This window comes from Recurvomyces mirabilis (genome assembly GCF_035927965.1).
Source record: "Recurvomyces mirabilis strain CCFEE 5264 chromosome Unknown scaffold_48, whole genome shotgun sequence".
In the NCBI taxonomy this organism is placed as follows: Eukaryota; Fungi; Ascomycota; class Dothideomycetes; order Mycosphaerellales; family Teratosphaeriaceae; genus Recurvomyces; species Recurvomyces mirabilis.
In genome coordinates this window covers 3,144-24,583 of record NW_027041982.1, presented here as the reverse complement: position 1 = coordinate 24,583, position 21,440 = coordinate 3,144, and the positions used below count along the sequence as shown (strand labels likewise).

Below are 21,440 nucleotides of genomic sequence, written 5' to 3'. Positions count from 1 at the left end.
AGGCAACAACTCTACCACTGCTTCATAACAAATGTGCTTCATTGCAACACTTTAAAACCTCCGCAGATTTTGAACTCGATCGAAACAAACAAGATCAACATGGACGGCATCCAACCAGAACCGAACGGTGCCAACTATCACGCTCGTGTCGAAGACGCACCAGAAGATGGTGCAGGCGGCCACAGCGAGATGCCCAACAACAACATCATCAACAATGCCGAAGACGTGCCTCCAGCAGCACCACTGAGCATGAGTCTCACATTCCGAGACCAAACCGACTTCGCCCTCACTTTCAAGCTCAAAGCCACAACTCGCCTAGGCAAAGCAATGAACCACTTCTCGGCCAAGGCGGAGAAGGCTCCCAACACTCTCCGCTTCTTGTTTGAGGGCGATCGTATCAATGCTGATAGCACGCCTGCGGATGTAAGTGCCGCTCAATCCACGATGAAACTAGACTGTTTCTAATGCGTGCTCAGGTTGGTCTGGAGGATGGCGATGTGGTTGAGGTGCATATGGAGCAAATTGGGGGTGGCAATGTCTGAAGTGTGGCCATGGAGGGCGAATGAAGAGGAGGGAGCGTCCGCCAGCGACAATTTCTCCGGAGATGGACCAAATGTGGTGGAGTGCAGCTAGTTGGGGAGCACGCCATGTCAGAGCCATATCATAGTGAGCTTTTCGCTGGCAAGAAGAGCGCATTGTTGCTTGCTTGGCGTCTTGGGGGCGTCACCTGCGCAGGCGCAGCATGGCTGATGGTGTCATACTGCATAGGTAGCTTGATGCTAGGTCAACTATACAGTACCATAGATTGGTTGCATGAACGGTCAAGACATCCCTCCCTCTTGTCACAATTCGCTCGAGTTGCCCGTAAGTCCTGTTGTCTTGAGGAGTGGTGTAAATTTCCTAGCTGTACGCGTGGCAGAGCATCGATCCGTTTACAACGTTACGTGGACGGATGCAGATCTAGAACTGGATGGTTTGGTATGTTTGACAATAGTCTACATCTATAAGGTCGCATTGCATGATACATTCTTTCGCGCATTATCGTTCACGCACTCAATTCGTTCATGCCGCCAACACACCACCAGCCTTAGAGCAGCTTGCTGCAGCCGCAGAAGGAGTGATCGTGTTGGTGATGGTCAAAGTGACATCCTTTGTGGCGCTGACCGTGACCTGAGTCGCAGGAAGCCAGAAAGTGTTCGTCAAGGTCTTCTGAGCGAGAGTGACGGTAGAAATGCCGAAGGCGATGCCCTTGCTCACGGTGATAGTCGGCGTGACCGTCGATGTCTGCACAAGTGTGGTGTAGCCAGTCACAGTAATGGTGGGCACGAAGTCAGTCTCTGTAGAAGTCACGGTCGACGAAGCGGCGATGTTGGTGGTGGTAGTGGTCGGCTGATCAGGCGCACGCTTCTGAAGCGCCAACTTCTCGTGGCGCTCCTCGAGCCATCTGGCCTTAACTGCTGGTTCGACAGCACGGCCCTCGAGGATAGCACGCTTGAACTCGCTGGTTCCAGAGCGAGGGCGGGCAGTGGGCTCTGGTGCAGCATCACGGAGGTGTAGTCCGAGATCGCTAAGGATGGTAGCTACGATGCTGGCGACTGGATCGGCGACTCGTCGACGCTGGGGAAGCTGGCATGTTGCAGTGGCAACTGCGGTGCTCGTTGCAACGACTTGGGGCTGAACCGAGGTCTTTGTGACAGTCAGAATAGCCTTTGTGACGACGGTGATGGCCGGAAGAGGTGCGATCGTAATTGTTGGGTTGAAGTTGATGGCAGGCACAGTTATGGTCTTTGCTTTTGCGCTGCTTGTGATGGTCTGTGTCGAAGTTGCAGTATCGCTCTCGATAGGTGTCACGGTTGTCTGGATCGTGATGGTTGGAGACACTGTGACTGTCTGCTGGGGACCAACGTCAAGATGGAAGTCTCGCTCGTAGTCGATGGGCGCGCAGTCGCCATTATTGGAGATGATCAGAAGCGACCAGTCGCCAGTGTAGAGCTGATTCTTGTTGACAGGGCTAGGATTCAGTTAGCAGGGTGGGTTATCGATTTCTTTCGTAATGCCTACCAAGTGATGGTTTCTGGGGTGTCGTCCGGCTGCATTGGAGTCAAGCTGCACTCGTACTGGTCGCCATTGGGATCGACCAACACATTGTGAGATGTGTCATTCGAGCAGCCCTCAAACTCCTGTACTGCTGTGAACGGACTCGTTGACAAGGAGTTCTGGAAGTAGGACTCGCCAGACTGGAAGTCGACACCAAAGGACTGGCAGTCACCACAAGTCTGAGCGAAGGTGCGGGTAGCGAGTGTGAGCGCAAGAGCGCCAGTAGCGAGATATGAACAAGGCATAGCGAATGTGTTGGATCAAGATCCTGAGTGTAGACGAGAGAAACTTGGAGTCCTTGAAAACAGCGAAGGTCAACAGCGAGTGACTTGACGTTTTACTACCAGAATGGACCGCACAGGCTTATCAGCCAGATCCTCGGGCTTCGAGATCTTCTACGCTGTGGCCAACGCTCGATTCGGCATCATCGTGGGCATTGGCAGACGCCAGAACAAGGTGCTAGCCTGCCCGGCGAGGTGGAGGATTCCTTCCACATCTGATGTTCAACCTCTTCCACTAGCTCATGTACAGGCAAAAGTCTATAGTAGCGGGTCCAACATGCACTGCATAAACTCAGACGCCCTGTTCCTGCCGATCAGACCGGGATCTCTATAGGGATTGAGCGGCAAGGTAGAGTGCGAGCTCCGGCCGCGTATAAGGGTCTGTACTCGATAGTCTGAGGCTGACGACCTTTTCCAAATCGGGGGATGTCGGATCTTGGACACCGCCGGACCCGATCATATAGCTGATACAGCCATAGCTGAACAAAGGATGGTTCCGGTGTTTCCGATATCAAGGCCCAGAGTTCTGCTGCCAGGTAAGATCTACGTCCAGTCGCTCGTCCTGAACTTGTGACGCCCACGATGATGGCTTGCCAAGGCCTGCCCGTTTCAGCAGCCTCGCCACACCTCACCGGCTTCGCTAACGTCGAAGCGACGGCGTGGATCTGTTGACGCAAGATCTCAGCAAGTGGTGTGAAAAGAGGATTTGGGTAGTGTGCTCCACAGCGGCAGCGAGAGCAAGGGCAAGGTTTCAACGGGACGATCGATGGCCGCATCGAGCAAATCCGGGCCCTTGGGTTTTCGGGCATGTGCCGCGTGTGCAGCGCTTCTGCAGGTCCCACTTCCTTCCAATACTTTGTGCATGGCAGAGAAGTACAGACTATTTCGCAGTCGCGTGATGCGGTCTGTAAGGCGCTTGATTCATGCACCAAATGTGTGTCATCGCTATTGGCTGATATGCGGAGCCTCTCGCTTCCTCATGTCAGACTATTGTTTGATAGACATGCGAGCGAGAGTCAGACTTTGGAGACTCGGAAGCCAGATGCCTCCCTCCTCAACATTTTAGCTCATCAATGATCGAGAAAGGGAAGTCGCAGAGCATTGGCCCTCGTGAGCATACCGAATTGCGATGCGACGATCTACCCCAGCGAAGAAACAGTCCGGCCACAAGAGCGCTTTGTAGACTGGGCTGACCCTCACGATATGAGGCTGTGAGGGCAAATAGTATAGACAAAATTCATTCAGCTAGTGTGGCAATCTATTATAACCGAACTCGTCACCCAATGACAATACATCTTCCCAACATCGTAAGATCCATTACATGCAGTACATACATCGAACTCGTAGAAGGAACGGGTAGCTTAGATGCCAGAATCATCCTTCTTCCAGTATGCGGTCTGGTAGTACTTGTCCCATGCCGCACACTGCTGCGAGAATTGAGTCTGATCAGGAAGAGTGATTTGATCTGGAGACTCGATGAACTGGAGCCCAAGACCTTCGCTCACGTGCCAGGCGATGTGGCAATGCATGAGCCAAGTTCCCGGGTTGTTGGAGTTGAAAGCAATAGCCAACCAACCACCGCCGATGACAGTGGCAGTGTCACGACGAGGTGGGGTGGCCCAGTTGAGAGAGGCAGTGCTCTGGTCGAAGGTACCGCTGCCTTGGCCCAGGACGAAGAAATCGTGGCCGTGGAGATGGAATGGATGCGGGACAGGTGGGACACGCTGACCTTGCTGGACGAGGACATAGTTCCATGCACCCTCGTTGACGGTAGGGATAGCATTGAAGGCAGCCGGGTAGCTCGTGTTCTTGTACATGACATACTGCAAGGTCGGCTTCTCCCAATCAACGTTGATGGACTCGGAGCCGAGACTCCACACAACAATGGCATCGCCGTTGGGCACAACTTGAGCCTGGGTCAGGCCGATTGGGAAGTTGCCAATGTTCTGCTGGAAGGTACCACTGGGAACTGGCTGGACCCAGTAAGGAGCAGCCTGGGAGGGCTCAATGCATTGTGCTGGGTTCGCATAGGCGCTGCTAGTGGGTGTAGCGGCTGTAACGCTATCGTATGTCCAGACTGCAAGGCCCTTGAAGTTATTACCGCTCAAACAATCGGTCGCCACATCGGCACGGAACCAGTAACTGCCAGCCGTTTGGTTGGCGGTTATCACAACATCGTAGCGCTGTCCGATTGCGACCAACAAGGTCTCTGTGTAGAACGACTTCACCGGGATGAAGTCAGACGTCATGACCTGCATCACATGGTTGTCCAAAGTCACACGGATGTAGTTGTCGACGGACATGTTGATAAGTCTGAGACGGTACTTCTTGCCAGATTTGATGGAGACTTTGTTGTACTGCCCACCACCGTTGGCGTTCTTGTTGGTGCCGTTGATCAGGATGTTGTCGGCATTTGGTGGAGGTCCGCCAGCAGCGAGGTTGACCGATGCGATGGAGTTGATCTGGTAAGCAGTCTGATAGTACCAGTCATTGAGCACGTATGGTCCGAGGTCCTCGTCGTAGTTCGCAGAAGCCGGTCCATCAAGCACGATGGGACCAATGACACCATCACCATACTGCGACGAGAAGTGAGCATGGTACCACGATGTGCCGAACTGAGAGACTTGAAAGGTGTATGTCTTGGTTTGTCCAGGTGCGAGAGGGCATTCGGTGATACCGTTCACACCGTCGTAACCAGGGCTGTGGTATTGGCGGATACCGTGCCAATGAATGCTGGTGCCATTGTCTTTCATCGCATTCGTCACGGTGACGCTCAAGATATCTCCCCATGCAGCATTAACCACAGGTCCAGGATACTGGTTGTTGATGAGCAGGCATAGTCGTTCGCCGTGCCCATCTGGATTGCAGGTGCCGTTCGTGATAGTGAGCGAGTGGGATACAGTCTTCCCGGTGGTTGGGAACTTTTGATCAAAGTCCGTAGCGATGCTGTAGCCATTCTTCCAGCAAGCACGAGAGGTAGGTCCATTCGTGCATTGTGCGTCAGCCTTCTTGGATGTTGTGCTGCTCGCAATGCTCGTCGAAGTCGCTCTCTTCTCCACCTCCGCGGGTACCACAGCAGCCGCTGTCAAGGCCGAGAAGGCTGTTAGGCATACGCCCGCGATCTGGTGGAACCTCATACCGCAGATGAATGTGCAGGTTGTGTTATAACGAAGGTGTTGTGCTAAGCGCAACAGTCACAATGACAGAAAACAGCAAATCCCCGAACGAGTGGATAGAGATCTTGCAATAGCAGAGGCGTGCAGAGGTGTTGAGCTGCTGCGAAAGACTGTTTATGAGAATTATTACCTATAGAGACCCTGCCGAGTGGACGACTCAACCAGGGATGGTCATGATTCTTCATACAATCGCCAGACGTCCTAGCTCGAAGTGGATAAGTCGCCTGCGGACCAGTGAGGCTCGAGTATCTCCACTGCTACGGGTATATCGTTCTAGGCTGTTTGAACAAGATGCAAATCAGCAGCGTTCGCCACAAGGCTGTCGGCACCAGGGCCGCATGACGAATGGATATAGCGACGAGGGCGTCGCGCTATCGAAACCAAGAGCGACAATGCCGCATGTCGCTGCACAAGATCGCCGAAGACCTGCGGCAGGAGGATACAGGCGGACTCATCAGGAGGTCGATCAGGGGACCAGGATCCTTCGTACCTGCATTAGCATAGCTGAGCTCTTCCAAGAACAGCCGAGTGGAGTACACATCATGCGGATCGATTCCAGGCTGAAAAGATCGTACGTGGAGAACTCTGTTTCGATATGTTAGCCACATGCATGTGCAGGTGAGGTCAGCATGGCTTTGGCTTTAGCAAGTGGATTATCGGAAAGGGCTGGGGTCCCTTGCTAGTGGCGTCAGAGTGCTCACCTTTGGTAACTCTATTCAGACTTTCGAGCCTCTTCGTTCAAGTGGATACAACGGCCATCGGCGGTTTGGAGACACAGCTGCGAGCCTTAGCATGCGGAAGGAGCAGTGTAAACGGACGGCTCGACACCATGACTGCAACTACGGTGGAGAATTCTCCTAGTCGGTATTCAACGTCCGGTTTTCAAGACAAACCCAAGATAAGCTGTATGCCACTGCCGTATGTCGCCCACAAGACAAGAGCCTGAATGCTCGACACTGGGCGATAGCACATGAGCATCAGTGTATCTCCCAACTGATCACGCCCCAATGCCACACCCGATTGTCTTCCCTGCCATGCGCCCAGCCGGAGCATAGATTTCAAGGCTCCTCGCCAACCCGTCCTCGGCATCGCGGCATCACAATCGATCACAGTTGTGTGTCTTTGGCTTTCAGTTGCCCAGATCCCTTCGCGTGGAGCTTCCGCCGAGGCACATCGATAAGTTTTCGATTCGGTGCGATAACGAGTGTGGCAATATGCTTCTCAGCCGCTCAGCAAGGTCCGAAAAGGGTAACGACTTCGAGCAACGCTAGTGCATCGGTCCACAGACCATGCTCTCACTTTCAGGTTGATGCGCGGTAATCAAGTTGCCACGTAGTTCGGCGAGAATCTGTGGCGTAAGCGTTTCTTAGGGGGAGCTCCATTGCCACATCTAGGGTTGGACGACCATGGTGAATGTTGAGGTGGGCCGTGCAGCACGAGCAACACCGAATGCCTTCAGCTCAGCAATGCATGATCTAAACCTGCATCAGATGCGACAAACCATCTCTCCTACCACGTAAAACCATTGCCAGGCCGCAGCCGCGATCGTATCGAGAGCCATCATGCAAGTGCACCACGTTCGATACATTGTGTTCGTGAATCTCCAGAAATTGCGAATGACTGCAAGTATATTGGTCTTGGTAGCCCATGAAGACCCAGCAATTGCTGGCGTTGGCGCCAGCCACATTATAGCAATTCAATGTCCAAGAGGACAACGAGAACGTGCTGGAGGCGAAAGGAGTGCTTTCAACAGCTGAAATGATCTATATACCATGTATACCCATTGCTCCTCAGTGTCGTACCTATACCGCTCTAGCTCAGTCATGATCATCAGAATCGGCATACCTACGCCGCGCCCCATCCTTCACCCCCTCACGATCTCTCCTTCGCAATCCTTCATTCGTCGTCATACCCACCTTCCCCTTCTCAACCTCCCGCCTCAAAGCTCTAGCACTCCACTCCCCAACCATCTCCCCATGATCCCGCTTCGCCTGCGAAACCATAATCACAGCATCCCTCAGCGTCCCCTGCTCAAACCGCACCCCTCTCACACCCATCCACATCGCACACAGAATCGCCAGCGCGAAGATATTCAAGACGGCGGTGAGGAAGCTGAGCAAGAAGCTGAAACCCCACGCATATCGCGAGCCGGCCCGGCAGATCGACGTAAAGACATCTATGGTCTCGTTCGTGCCTAGCACGCTACCGTCCATCCGTCCCTCTGGATCTCGCCCAGGCACAGGCACGAAGACGGTGTCGGCGCCACACAGCCAGTGCGTGTACGCTCGACCATCGCCTATCAGCCAAGTCTGGAAGTTGGGAAAGGGCGGCGGGAACGTAACAGGTCCATTGTCATCGCAGACGTGACGATCACAACCCACGTAGTTTGTCACGAATGTCATACGGTCGATGCGCGAGGAAACGTTTGCAGCAGGACAAGCCGTGACGTTCGATGGATCGGGACATTGAGCGTAGATGTCCTGGTAACGCTTATAGTCTGATATTTCACCATCGCAGGATCAGCATGTGTTCATTTCACGCTTGCAGGAATACATGTGAGACGAGACTTACAATCGATCCATGGTGCAGTAGCGTCCGAGTCCGGGAAGTGATCATAAGGAAGCACAAAGTCTTCCGTGTTATTACCAGTAGGCATGACAACCCTCCCATACGCCGGTGCGAACGTGCCCCGGCAGTCCACAGCACCTGCGTCAGCCAGGTAAGTGCCCTTATTGATCAAGTAAAAGAAATACAAGCTCGTATAACCCGTCATGGCAGACAGAAGCGTAGGCATCATGGCGATATACAGCATCACCATGGCCATTCCCAAATAGAACCCCAGGGCCCTCTTCGTCCTGGGTACGGGTGCCCAGCCAAGGACATGCCGTAAAGTGGTCAGTAGCGCTGGTACACTCCCGCTCTGGAACGCGATGGAAGCAAAGAGATCGTAGCCCACCTCCCCCTCTTGCATCAACTTCGTCAAAACGGCGCCGAAAACGTGATACGCCATCCACGCGAAGACCAGCTGGCCACCTCGCCCTACGAGGAGATCCCACGCAAGGTCAATGGCTTTCACGGCGGTGTAGCCGTACCCGTCACGAGCGGAAGCGGCACTCTGGTCGGAGGAGTAGCCGCAAGATGCTGCGCCGGTTCCACTGAAAGGGACGGTGATGGTGAAAAAGAACTTTGGGCTCCAGACCGAGGCGCTGTAGGGCAGGGCAAAGTCGCCGTTGGTGGTGCAGCCGTTGTAGGCAAGAGCCGTGGATAGCTTTGGGGAGAAGCCGAGGAGGAGAGCAACTGGCACGACTGAGAGGCAGAGGGCGGTGTATATGGCAATGCCGTGCCAACTCGCCCGTCTGGGTGAACGATCTCGTGTTTGGGATGATGGAAAGACCTGCGAGCTCGTCTCGTCCACGACTTGAGTCGCAGTGCCAAAGTCCTTGGGATTGACATCCTGGTGCGCATGACTGTCCGACCTTTCAACCATCTGGTCCATACCTCAATAGCTTCATGGCGGAAGAGTCCATGCCTCACAAACGCCTTCACGGACGCTGTCGAATCCTTTGGACGGTGCTGTCAGTTTATAAAAGCCTTAAGAGCCACACCAGGGCAGAGGTCGTGTTGGGGCAATACATGCCATGGAGGTTGGCAGCGAGCAATGTAAAGGAATCATCGCAGACACAGCCGCCACCAACACTTTCCAAAACGGCCGATAGAGCGCCCGTTCTGGACCCACTCAGTTGCTGAAGGATGCGCGCCAATGGACGATAACGTGAAACGCGTAGTTAAAAGGAAGAACAAGGTTCTGGAGCCCTCCGAAGATTCGAACCAACGCTCCTGCTCGCTGGTCCCACGGAACTCATATCAATCATGGGCATAGGACAACAACAAGTGTGGCAAAGTAGCCATGCTCGACGACGTGGCAAACACAACGCGCAAAAGTTCCGGAAATCATATTCGTCAGACTAATCATACCCACACCATAGCTACTCACACACAACTAGCTTCGCATATCGCTTTTTCCGCAACCGCTCCACCCTAACTCCTCGCATGCTCTGCATAGCCTCTGCTCTCATAGCTAAGTCATGAGCTGCTAAGAAGGTAACAAAAGCAGCCATCTATCCATCTCCTCTTCGAACGCACAGCATGTTCGTGCTCGGTGTGCGCAGCAGTAGCAGTACATGATTCATTCTCCTGCCCATCCGCTGGGTCCAGAGTTCAAAGGGGGTATCGTAAATATCACGTTTTCCGGTTACCATGTTGCATAGCGGTATTTGGTGTGTCCAGTCCGTGAAGCAAGTGTAAAGAAAAGGGGAGCAGCAGCATATCAACAAGACTCAGTGAAGAGCTCATCAATTGCTACCGCTATTCATGTCGTTTCGCATCGCATCGAGAAAGAGGAGCGTCTAAGCCTCTGGATCCTTGACCTCCTCCGCGGTAGGGTTCATGTTCTCGGTGCCGTTGGCTTGCTGAGGGCCGGAGTTGTCGCCTTGGTTCTTGATGTACTCATCGTAGACGTTCAGGGCCTCCTCGACCTTGAGGCGGAGGGCGTCGTCATCGGTGGTGCTGTAGTACGAGATTAGCATCGTTGCATCATGCAAATGTAGAGAGCGATCAAAACTTACAGGCCAAGCAACTCGCTGTTTTCCATCTCCAGCAACATACCCGTGATCTTGCCAGCGAGCTCGGGCTGCTGAGCGTGGATCTTGGGGTACAGAGCCTCACCCAACATCTGCTTCTGCTGCTGTGGTGGAGCGGACTGGAGTTGGTTCATGTCAAGACCGGCAGTACCTCCCATCTGAGGCCCACCAGGACCACGGTTGGGAGCACGGCCACGCTGCTCATCCGGACCGCCACGTCCACCCATCATACCGCCGCGAGGCTGCTGGCCTGGGAAACCACCACGACCACCCGGACCACCCATCATCTGAGGAGGCATACCCTGCATACCGGGCATCATGGGCATACCCTGCATCGGACCACCACGCCCTGCACCACGACCACCCATAGCCTGAGCCTGTGCCTGAGCAGCCTGCATTAACTGAGCGTAGGCAGCTGGATTGCCGTAGCCTTGAGGGAAGCCCTGCATCTGAGGTGGCATACCAAACGGCATCTGTGGCATCTGAGGCATACCCTGAGGGCCACCACGACCGCCCTGCTGAGGCATACTTGGGAACCCACCGCGCTGTCCTTGACCGGGCATACCCTGCATGAATGGCATCTGGCCGCCACGACCGGCACCAGGCATCATCATAGGCTGGCCGTTGGGACCCATGAACATCTGTGGCTGCATGAATTGCGGCGGCATGCCACCAGCGGTAGCCTGCTGCTGCATGCGCATCTGGTTGCGGGCCTGGATGCTGGCCTCGAGCTGGCTCTTGCGGACCTCCTTACGCTGGGCGAGAGCGACGTAGAGAGGCTTGTTGTGGATCATCTTCTGGTTGAGCTCAGTCACGGCCTTGGTAGCCTCGTCGGGGTTGGAGAAGCAGACGAAACCGAAGCCCTTGCTCTTGCCGAGGACCTTCTTCTCGCCGCCAATGGTGACAGTCTTCATCTTTTTATCCAAATCATCGACATCGTCACCCTCCTTCTTCTTCTCCTCCTTCGCCTCCTCAGCCTTCTCTTCCTCAGTCTCCTCCTCCTTCTTCTCCTCCTTCTCCTCGACCTTCTCCTCGCCATCCTGGTCAGCCTCAGCCTCGTCAGCGGGCATGGTGTCGCGCATGACTTTGGCGGAAGTGATAGCACCGTACGGCTCGAAGATCTTGCGAAGCTCCTCGTCATCGACATCATCCGCAAGGTTCTTAACGTAGAGGTTCACGCCCTGATACTTGGCACTCTTCTCTTGACGCGCGGCCTCGTATTGCTTGCGAAGCTCCTCCTCACGCTCATGCTTCTTCTGGGCACGGCCAACGTAGATGTTCTGGCCGTGGAAGTTCAGATCGTTGAGCTCATCGACAGCCTTGAAGGCATCCTCGTGGTTGACGTAGTTGACGAAGCCGAAACCACGGCTCTTGCCAGTCTCGTTGTCGTGCGCGAGCGAGGCGGAGGTGATCTCGCCATACTTCTCGAACAGCTCGCGGAACTGGTCGTCGGTGACTTCCGGCTCAATGTTCTTGACGTAGATGTTGGTGAAGTTGGCCTTCATCTCCTCAAACTTGCTCATGCGATCCTTCTTCGGGATGTGGTGGCCGACAAAGACCTTCTTCTCGTTTAGCAACATGCCGTTGACACTCTTGATAGCCTGGTCAGCGGCCTCGGCAGTCTCGTAGTGCACGAACCCGTAGCCCTTGGAATTGCTGAGCTCGTCGACAGCAACCTTGCAGCTCAAGATGTTACCGAAAGCAGCAAAGGTGTCGTGAAGAGCCTTGTTATCAATAGCAGCATCGAGATTCTTGATGAAGACGTTGCCCTTGCCAGTCTTGCGCAGGGCTGGGTCACGCTGAGACCACATGATGCGGCATGGGCGGCCCTTGATCTGAGTGTAGTTCAGCTCCTCAAGAGCACGCTCGCCGTCGTTGGCGTTGTTGTAGTTGACGTAAGCATAGCCGAGCGAGCGACGAGTGACGGCGTCACGGCAGACCCGGATGGAGGCGACTTGGCCGATGGAGGAGAAGAGCTCGAAGAGCATGGCCTCGGTGACGGAGGTGTCGAGCTCACCGACGTAGAGGGAGGCAGAGTTGGGGTGAGCGGTGGAAGGAGCGGCGGAGGTCGGGGTGGGCATGTCGTTGGACTCGGAGGACATGCCGGCGGGGACGTTGGTATTCAGCTGGGAAGTGCCGTTTGTGCCCTCAGCAGGAGGAGAGGCAGCCTGGCCAGCTGGGGAGGTCGAGTTCTGCACTTCAGACATGGTCGCGAAGTGGTGGGGGTGCTGCTGGGTGGTTAATTCCTGCTTTGCGCTTTTCTGATTGTTGAGGACAAAGAAGGGTGCTAGTACCTTTGGTGGAGGGATGTCTCGTGACGATGCGGAGATGTGTCTGTCGAGGACGAAGCGACGTGTGGGAGAGGCTGCGCAAGACTTAGCGAGGGATGTTCAGCGGCTTGCTGGTCTGCGCAGACTGACGTATGTCGTGTGTATGAGCTGACAGGAGGTCTGGAGGTGAAGCCTTCGGATACTGCTATCGCGAAGGTACGGCTTTTCTGTTTTCTTACGAGTGTCTGGTGGTGTCAGTACGAGAGTTGGTGGTCGAACAGGTGGTTTGGACTCACTTTTGTGGTATGTTTTGGCGGTGGAGGAGGGAAGCAGGACAGAGGTGCAAAGTGAGGATATCACGTCTGTGATTCCGCGCTTTCCTCATAATTTTAATTTGCCAAGCTTGTCCCGGGCCTGTGCGCTCGGCAACGTTTGGCAGGCGCGACCCGAGAGCCGGTGACTAGCGTCCCAGGCGTTCATTTCAGAAACACTGCTTAGATACAGCTTCGAGCGACAAATCACCTCTTCCAGTCCAGCGAGTCTCGTGAATCGCTCAAGATGATCTCCAACGCAGTATTAGAGTCAGCTGCTCACCACTACAAAAGGGAAGAACGGATAGTAAAGACGACAACAGCATAGCCAATACTGTAATCCTCCGAGGCAACCGTAACGCAGATCTTACCTTGCCGTACGATCCACTTCCCCACGTGACTCTAGAAATGACGCCGACCCGCAGTAGGCTGCGCCTTTCGCTCTACGTACACTCTATACATACATGTTGCATAGGGCTCGAGGCAGACAGACAGGGCCGATTCTAGCTCTCACTTGCACCAAACTCTCTGCTATCTGGCCATACACCTCACACCACAGATGAAAGATCTGAACTCCGAAGCCGAAGACGCCCGCCATAAAATCAACAACTACTTCGACAAGAACGCTACGACGGGAAGTATGTCTTCAAGCAACCAGAGTGGCGTGGCTGGTGCGGTGACTGGGGTCACGGGCACTGTACGTTCTATCTACTGCCCCCTCTGCTTTGATCTTGCCACTGCTACAATCGTCTCGCCCATGTCCGGTACCTTAACCTCGCCATAATATTTGTATCATATATCAACATGCACCCACTAACCACCTCCCCAGCTCGGAGCAGTGATCGGTGGAGTCTCCCGAACAGCAGGCGGCGTAGTGGGAGCAGCAGGCAGAGGCGTAGGCCATACCATCAACAACGCCACAAGAACTGCTCCGGTCGGTGATGGGATTCAAGGCCTGACTAACGGAATAGAGAGTGCGAGTAATAGCCTTGCACATGGTGTCGAGCAAGGCAGTCAGGGCAAGAAGATCTGGTAGACGACCTGCGGTACAGTGCGAAGAAAACCTTCTAAAATAAAGAAAACCTTCTGAAACGAAGGGCGAAGACTAAGGAGATTATTATACCCAAAAATCCTAAACGTTCGCTAAAAGGGCGTTGTATAAAAACGTCCTTATATTTGAAATATCTTAATCGAGCATAATAGACTTGTATATTGTATATATTGATTTACATTTTCAATCCACGAATTACATCTTCAACGATTGTGAGTAGGTATAACCTATTTCCCGTCGTCCAATACATTCCGTCGCATAATTGATTCTTTCTCTTCTACCATAGGGCCGTCAGATTCAGCCTTGGGGAACGCGCAGACACGCCATTGTCGGTTTGTCCACGAAGATTTGTATCCTGATTGAATGATTAGTCTGATCTTCTCGTTGATTTCGGCAATATCATACCTGGGGAGAGAACATCGTTGGCATCCGCTCCAAAGAGGTAGTCCCAGAAGGCACCATGGCCAACTACAATGACATTCTTATCCTGCTGCTGCCGTAACCATTGCCGGAACTCTCGACCCCGAGCGATCACACCTTCGGGAGACGCGGCGTATGTACCTTCTTTGGTTGCCCAGTCCTTACCCAGCATGCTGACATCTACGAGGTCACCGAATTCCTCCTTGATTGCATCAGAGCTGCTTCCGACGTCGCACGGCTCATTGGTTGTTTCTTGCGCCAAAGGTAGGAGGAGGATCTGGCGGCACGGGGTCCGTGCAATCACATCTTCGAAGCAGTACTTGGCCGTCTGGATGGCGCGACGCATTGGGCTTGCGCAGACGAGGTCGATGTGGATGTACTCAGGGAAAGTCTTGTTAAAGTCCTTGCATCGCCGCACTCCAAGGTCGGTGAGTGCGGGATCATGAATCTTGCGGTTCTGGACCGTTGGCTCAACATTGTGCTCGCCTTGACCGTGGCGGACGAGGTATACGTGATGCGACATCTCAAGGGCAACGTCCTGATGACTGAGCGAGAAATACACGATTCATCATAGCGCGCGTCTTTGGTTAAATATGAGTTTGCTCTGTCACATACTACTGCCTTCGCAGCATTTAAGAGACCCTCGGCCAATCATGCCGGATGTATCTCATCTCATCCCCCGGCTGTTCCATCCATACTACGTACTATCATTGTCGCAAAGGTCAAGCTGTGGGTCCGCGGACTTCACCGGATCAGATGTGCGTCCGGCCCGGCCGGCACCTTATATCTTTATCTCGGAGGCCACGGCAATCAACGCCTACCGTGGAAGCCATGGACAAGGGCGCTCCGGTTCTCTGAATGTGGGCCTGAAGTCTGCGGTAGTGCAATCGCTGGACTTGGACCATGGCATATGCTGGGGAACAGTACGACTGCCAACACTTTCTGGACGGAAGGCGGATCTTATTGGCGGCTTCCTAAAGTCGCTCCTTCGCTCCACGATAGCCCAGTGGCTGAATGCAGGGGGCATGATTGATTTCTCCTTCGAGTCATAATTCGGTGCTATTGATGAGTTTGAGAAGGTGAGGAAGGAGAAGAAAGCCGAGACGATCTGGTATGCTCCCGGCAAGGCTGCGAACGCTGGTGGTGTTGCCGTGTCGGGTCTCGATAATGCCCCCGACTAGCCCTATTAATCATTACGGCGGCCCTAGAAACCAACAGAATAGAGAAGGCAGACAACCAGAACACTTTTCTGTTGAAGTTCTGTGCCAATCTCTACCGGATCCTTACCAGATCCGCTGTTACGAGCCTATTTAGTCACTACTTGGTACAGGTGCACGGAGTGTACGGTGCTGCTCGAGGCTCGAAAAGAGTTCGGGGTCGATAACGAGAAAGATTATGCGTCTCGTCTATCGGCATCGTCTTGCGTGTCTGCCGGTACAGCCGGTGATGCGGCAATTTTGTACGACTTCTTTCTTGACTGTAACCTTGAGAGCAAAACACGATCGTGTGACGCGCTTTCGAGGCCGTGATCGCAGCAACAATGCAGACATCAACCGTTTGACAGCTTTCTGGAACATATATAAACAAAACTCAGATTCGACATTTCAGACACACTAAGCATCCGATTCTTACTTGCCTCAATCGACCTACCCTCTGCACCCTTCTGTTGTTGCGCAGGCTATGGCTGGGATTTGTCCGATCCCAGCTCACCAACAGGACAAGATCATCAACCAAGAGATAAATATCTCAATCAGAGCCACAATCGAGGAGATCGAGAACGTTCACAGGTTAGCCATGTCACGGCTAGTCTCGTCAGCGAGTCAAAAAGACCGTGATCTTCGTGTATTGGCCGGCCATCTATGCACGGTAGACTACCTAGAGCAGAATTTGGCGGAGCGTAGAAAGAATGAGTTCTTCTCTAGTCCAGCAAAACTGCCTCGAACACCGCGATGCAACTCTAAGTCCCTTTATACATTACCGTCCACACTGGTCACTGTGGAGTGTATCGAGGTCAAGGACGATTCAATGGACGTCTCCAAGGAGGCCGCCAATATCTATCCAGAGCTGACAGATGCATCAAGAGAGTCAGATTCTGATGATGCGGAACATTATCGCGACGAGAACGACGACGACGAGAACGACGACGACGAGAACGACGACGACGAGAACGACGACGACTGGGAGCGCCTCTCCTTGACCAGAACTGTATCCTATCGTGCTACAGCCCCTATCGTGTCCGAAAGCATTGGGGAGAATTTGCCTATCTACACCGTCCGAGAAACTTGACATCATAATGGCCGAGAGCCATTTCGTGCACGGCTGCGAAACAGAGCTGCATCGCTCGAGATGAACTGATATCAAATCCGATGCCCTCCCCCAACGAATACCTCTCGTGGTAGGTTGACGGCATGTGCACCCACGACTCTACCAGTCTGGCCGATATTGATTTACCAGCGACTAGCACCACTAGCCATCATGGCAGTCGGGCAAGCTCAGCTAGCCAGTTTCTAGGCCGGACGCTTTATAAGAATGTCGTCGCATCCCCATGAAGGTTGGAGAAATGGCTGTCTACATTAAGGGACAGAGTGTTTTGTATCTCAACGTTGAATGATGCTGTTCGTGCGTTGAACAATTGCATACAGTCAAATCTGCACAATGTCATAACCATTTGAGCGCCCCAGCTAAAAGGTTTCCGCTTCAAAATTACGGTGATGATGTTCTCGTCAAATTGCAACTGCTTGAGACTGTAGGGCAATGACAAAGTAGACATGGCACATGGGCGTATTGTAGTTCATCGCTCGTATCGCAATCGACCATACAGTCGCAATCGATGACTTAGTGATGGCCTCGAGAGATTGAGTGAGACGAAGTGATGCTCCATTAAAAAGACGATTGCTGGGGAACGCAAACTGCTGGTGGCAACATATAATGCGCAGAGTTCATGTGCAAGCCAGCGCCAACGATCCGCTCTTCACATTTACGTCCGATCTAGTCAACACTATCTGGGGTATGAACGTTAGATCTCATCACTCTAGGGGGGGTAGTCCTTACTTGTGTAATCCGTGTTGTTTCTGACATGATCTGTGCTTCTACCTCAAGACGGTGGGCCATCCGAACGCCTCGAGACGCAAAGGAAGGTAGCATGTACGGGTATGTTTGATGTTCCCACAGGCCGGAAGGGAGGCTGGAGGTCTCGCCACCAGCCTCCGTATACATTGGGATTCTCCCCCGCACGTCACAGATGTTGAGCAGACTTTCATGCGCTCTTACGTGGTAGTCATTGCTGAAAGTAGTCGTTGCGCGAATTCGGATAACTAAATTTGTAATCCATAGGGTTCCAGCGACATGTTGAATCTCCTTTGGTATTGTGACAACGATCTGTAGATTGACGTGATCTCCAGGATGGATGATGTTGGGCGACAGGAAACCGACCTCAAAACTAACCCACTGGGAATATGACGGCAATGCGTCTCGGTCTTGGACCTGGGCGAGCAAACCGAAATCTTCTCCCGACAAGTGGCTTGATATTTTCAGGTAATGCGGATCTCTGCGGCAATCGGGTAAACCTGGGGGTTGAAGAGGCCGGAAGTCGACATCTTGTGCCGCTGTGAAATTCCTTACAAACATCCCTGGTCGGCGGATCACAGCTTTGAGATGATATGCTATTGTCACCTTTGATGACTCCGAGAGTGATTGGAAAGAGGGCGGCAGAGGGGTGTCAAGATCACTTGGCTCTTTTGATGTTTTTGTCAAAGTGTCGGCGAAAAGTGGTATGGCCAGTGCGAAGGGAAAAGAATGGCGTCCAGGCTCCAACACATGGATCGATTTCTGATTGGAACACATTGTCAACGGAAGAAGTGTAGCATCACGTGAGAGAAGCTGATCCTGTACGGTTCAGCGACGCTGGCGAGATGGAGCTGCAACACCTACGATGCGCTTCTCGCTCCAGTATGCTCCCCTTTCCCTCGGATCTCCCCTCCTCATCGACAGCGTTTGTTTGCCTGTCCTTCAATGTCAGCGCCGATACCACATGATCTTGATCGTGGAAGTAGACATTGCAACGATATGACGACGTTGGTGACTGTAACACAATTGCGAATGTGAAGCAGCACCGCGCCAGCGATAGACTCCGTTGAAGTGAACCAATTGCGCCCAGGTTTGTTTTCAAGTTTAATCGTGAGCGCCATGAAGTTCAGATTAGGGTGACGTGCCTTTTGCAGCACCGGGGATCAGGATAGATATCGGACATCTGCACACCAACTTCTCCTCGGTCCATTTAACACTTGGACACCTGGGTAGTTCTCCATTGATCGTCGTTGCTCGCGCCAGCATTAGAATTAGATCCCATGTGTCAACTTGCATCGACGTCGAGTAAGTGTATGCAGAAAGGTGTCGCGGGACTGGCGGCACGGCTGTGGCGGCGTGAACAATCACTCGAGCCGATCACGTACCAGTACTGTACTGTAGTACCCTGCCAAACGAAGTCCGGTGCCTCCGCATCTTGCAAGTTACGGTACCTACCTGTTCAGCTGTCCCGCTTGTTCCCTCTCCTTCTCTGGCATGATCCACAAGATGGCTGATGAGCCGATTCCAGTACGCCGCCGGGTAGTGCAAGCGTGCGACAGTTGCAGAGCACTGAAGTCGAGGGTACATCATGTCCTGAGCAGCGATTCCATCAGAGGCAAAATCTGACACATCGATAGTGCAACGGCCATCGACCAGTGTGCAATCGTTGCAAAGGACACGGACATACTCGTCAATGGGGAGGTAGATCTGCTCGGCGATCCGCAGCGAGACAATCCTCAGACAATGAAGATCGCGTGGCCCAGCTCTAAAGCGCCCTGCAAACCTCCCATAACCTCCTCCGCCGTTATCGGAATGGTTTGAGTCGACAACTTCCATCTGTTTTCCCCAGATTAGCCCCCATCGTTGAATCCTTCCTAAAATCTTTCAACACGTCATCGAGCTGCGGCACAAGCAAGTACTGCACGGGATCTCCATCCTCTAGACTTTGATGGCCCAAGTCGGTTGCCAAACTTGCGCTGTCCAGATTGTCAGACTTGCACAGCCTGCCCCACCCTGCTGCATCAGTTTACCACCCAGGTCCGTATGCGGGAATGATACTCGTCATCCTTTTAGCGCTGCAAGCCCATCGATGACAATTGTAAGTCCGCGCTTCAAGAGCCGGCGGATCGCTCTTACATGACGCATGTCCCCACTCTGCAACCCAACCGATGATTGGGAGAGGGAAGAAATCATATAAGACGACGTCCTAGCTGCTTCTCGCACCTGTGCATGCCCCGCGTCTTCTGCGGACTGTACAATGTTTCTCTCGTGTATTCTATTAGTTGCGGCCGCGGCAAGAAATACCCTGGCTCTGGTCCAGGCCCCGGCATTGCCAGGAGCTCCACCGATCTCGTCTGAAGACCGGATCTATACAGGTGACCAGTCGTCCAACACCGTTACCGTCATCAAACCGAGCACTAACGAGGTCCTCGGGACCATCAGCCTTGGCGATCCACGCTTGACCAACCTTGTTGGCCCACAATACTTGAAATCGATCAACAGTCATGGACTCGGCTTCTCTCGGGATGGCAAACACATCGTGTCACTCAGTGTCACGAGCAACACCGTCAATGTTATCAGGACTTTGGACAACAGCATCGTTTCCCAGACATTCTCGGACCGCGCACCGCACGAGGCCTTCTTCACCGCAGATAATCGCACAGTGTGGGTCGCCTGTCGGGGCACCTCCTTCATCAACATCATCGATGGGCTAGAAGGGGGCATCATCGGTCGCATCCAAACGGCACCGGGACCTAGCAAAGTTCTCTTCAGTCCTGACGGCAAAACTGCATATGCGAACCACATCCTCTCCCCGTCTGTCGATATTATTGACGTCGCAAACCGAAAAGTCACACACATCATCCACGGCCTCGCCGACGTGTTCTCCTCCGACATGATGCTCTCCGCCGATGGCACTCGCTTATGGGTCGCGCACAAGATGATCGGAAAGGTCTCCATCATCGACCTCACCACGCGCACCGTCGTTACTGCACTGGCTACCGGTCCCGAAACTAACCATCCCAACTTCGCGATCATCAACGGCACAACTTACGGCTTTGTTACTGTCGCAGCCGTCAACGCCACTAAGGTCTACAGACAGGATACACCCGCCTCGAGTCCCGTTTTCATAACGGCAATCGAAGCCTCCGGAGTAGAACCCCACGGTATCTGGCCCAGCCCTGACAACACTCGAATGTACGTCGTAAATGAACACAGCGACTCCGTTGACGTCATCGACACATCCACCCTTTCAGTCATAGATACGTTACACGTTGGCCAGGAAGGCCAAGCACTCGTATACGTCGCAGGCGCAGTTCCCGCTTCCACGAACGTTAGCACCTACACTGCGAATCTTGGCCATCAAGGCCTCAGTGGGCGCGTGGAAAATGTACTAATACCCGTAGTGTCAAATACTTCGCGGACAACAGCGACGAATGGTTCTGCACTGATCACTATCCGCGCTCTCCCAGGATTGGACATGCTGCAGATCATCGGCCGTCACTTGCGGGCCAACGTGACGTATGTGCTGTCTGCATCTCCGACGGGGTATGGTGGTGACAAACCTGTAGCGGTGAAAATTCCGCTTGTGGAATTTAATGCTTCAGTGCCTGACCCGATGGGGTGTGAGATTGCACCGCAGGTCCTGGGATTTATGAAGGTTTTTGGGGTGTACGGGCTAAATACATTCGAGATTGGACCTAAGTCTATCTAGAGCCTCTGCGATAAGAGGCGGGCGTTGCTTAGATCGGGATACGTACGGACGATATACCTATTAGGCTATACCTATAGTATCGCTACTTGTTATATATATATTTCCAACAAACTATCTAATAACGTTACTAATATCGGGTTTATAATCTATAGAATTAGTTATAAGTAGATTACTTATATTCTCTAGCTAGAGTTTAGTTAATATTACCTTATTAGCTTTAGTATATTGTCTAATAACTTTAGCTAGTTCTTTATATAATACTAGTACTATTATAGATATAAAATCTAACTATTAGTAATAAGTTAGGACCTAATGCCTAAGGCTAGTTATTATATACCTATAGTATAAGAGGGTTAGAGCTCGTTAGATAAGTAAGTTCTAAGTAATAGGTTAGGTAAGTAAGTTATTATATACCT

The 21,440-nt window shown here is 52.9% G+C and overlaps 9 protein-coding genes across 9 annotated transcripts; 4 read left to right on the top strand and 5 right to left on the bottom strand.

Moving 5' to 3' along the window:
• Window positions 1–99: 99 nt before the first annotated feature.
• On the top strand, window positions 100–542 carry LTS14_010706 (uncharacterized protein; the record flags this gene model as incomplete). Its single annotated transcript, XM_064843382.1, has 2 exons — window positions 100–423; window positions 477–542. 2 exons carry the CDS (start codon window positions 100–102, stop codon window positions 540–542), a joined length of 390 nt encoding a protein of 129 aa, XP_064689024.1.
• A 520-nt stretch (window positions 543–1,062) lies between these two features.
• On the bottom strand, window positions 1,063–2,342 carry LTS14_010705 (uncharacterized protein; the record flags this gene model as incomplete). The annotated part of the gene is made up of 2 exons (XM_064843381.1): window positions 1,063–2,011; window positions 2,062–2,342. 2 exons carry the CDS (start codon window positions 2,340–2,342, stop codon window positions 1,063–1,065), a joined length of 1,230 nt encoding a protein of 409 aa, XP_064689023.1.
• A 1,397-nt stretch (window positions 2,343–3,739) lies between these two features.
• Window positions 3,740–5,515, bottom strand: lcc1_2 (laccase, multicopper oxidase, benzenediol:oxygen oxidorectuctase; the record flags this gene model as incomplete). Its single annotated transcript, XM_064843380.1, has 1 exon — window positions 3,740–5,515. The coding sequence occupies one exon, from the start codon at window positions 5,513–5,515 to the stop codon at window positions 3,740–3,742; it is 1,776 nt and encodes a 591-aa protein (XP_064689022.1).
• A 1,856-nt stretch (window positions 5,516–7,371) lies between these two features.
• LTS14_010703 (uncharacterized protein) lies at window positions 7,372–9,050 on the bottom strand (the record flags this gene model as incomplete). Its single annotated transcript, XM_064843379.1, has 2 exons — window positions 7,372–8,051; window positions 8,126–9,050. 2 exons carry the CDS (start codon window positions 9,048–9,050, stop codon window positions 7,372–7,374), a joined length of 1,605 nt encoding a protein of 534 aa, XP_064689021.1.
• A 910-nt stretch (window positions 9,051–9,960) lies between these two features.
• PAB1 (Protein phosphatase PP2A regulatory subunit B) lies at window positions 9,961–12,401 on the bottom strand (the record flags this gene model as incomplete). Its single annotated transcript, XM_064843378.1, has 2 exons — window positions 9,961–10,120; window positions 10,180–12,401. 2 exons carry the CDS (start codon window positions 12,399–12,401, stop codon window positions 9,961–9,963), a joined length of 2,382 nt encoding a protein of 793 aa, XP_064689020.1.
• Window positions 12,402–13,334: 933 nt separating this feature from the next.
• LTS14_010701 (uncharacterized protein) lies at window positions 13,335–13,811 on the top strand (the record flags this gene model as incomplete). The annotated part of the gene is made up of 2 exons (XM_064843377.1): window positions 13,335–13,472; window positions 13,605–13,811. 2 exons carry the CDS (start codon window positions 13,335–13,337, stop codon window positions 13,809–13,811), a joined length of 345 nt encoding a protein of 114 aa, XP_064689019.1.
• A 242-nt stretch (window positions 13,812–14,053) lies between these two features.
• On the bottom strand, window positions 14,054–14,769 carry LTS14_010700 (uncharacterized protein; the record flags this gene model as incomplete). The annotated part of the gene is made up of 2 exons (XM_064843376.1): window positions 14,054–14,181; window positions 14,232–14,769. 2 exons carry the CDS (start codon window positions 14,767–14,769, stop codon window positions 14,054–14,056), a joined length of 666 nt encoding a protein of 221 aa, XP_064689018.1.
• A 1,157-nt stretch (window positions 14,770–15,926) lies between these two features.
• LTS14_010699 (uncharacterized protein) lies at window positions 15,927–16,532 on the top strand (the record flags this gene model as incomplete). Its single annotated transcript, XM_064843375.1, has 1 exon — window positions 15,927–16,532. The coding sequence occupies one exon, from the start codon at window positions 15,927–15,929 to the stop codon at window positions 16,530–16,532; it is 606 nt and encodes a 201-aa protein (XP_064689017.1).
• Window positions 16,533–19,569: 3,037 nt separating this feature from the next.
• Window positions 19,570–21,024, top strand: LTS14_010698 (uncharacterized protein; the record flags this gene model as incomplete). Its single annotated transcript, XM_064843374.1, has 1 exon — window positions 19,570–21,024. The coding sequence occupies one exon, from the start codon at window positions 19,570–19,572 to the stop codon at window positions 21,022–21,024; it is 1,455 nt and encodes a 484-aa protein (XP_064689016.1).
• Window positions 21,025–21,440: the final 416 nt, after the last annotated feature.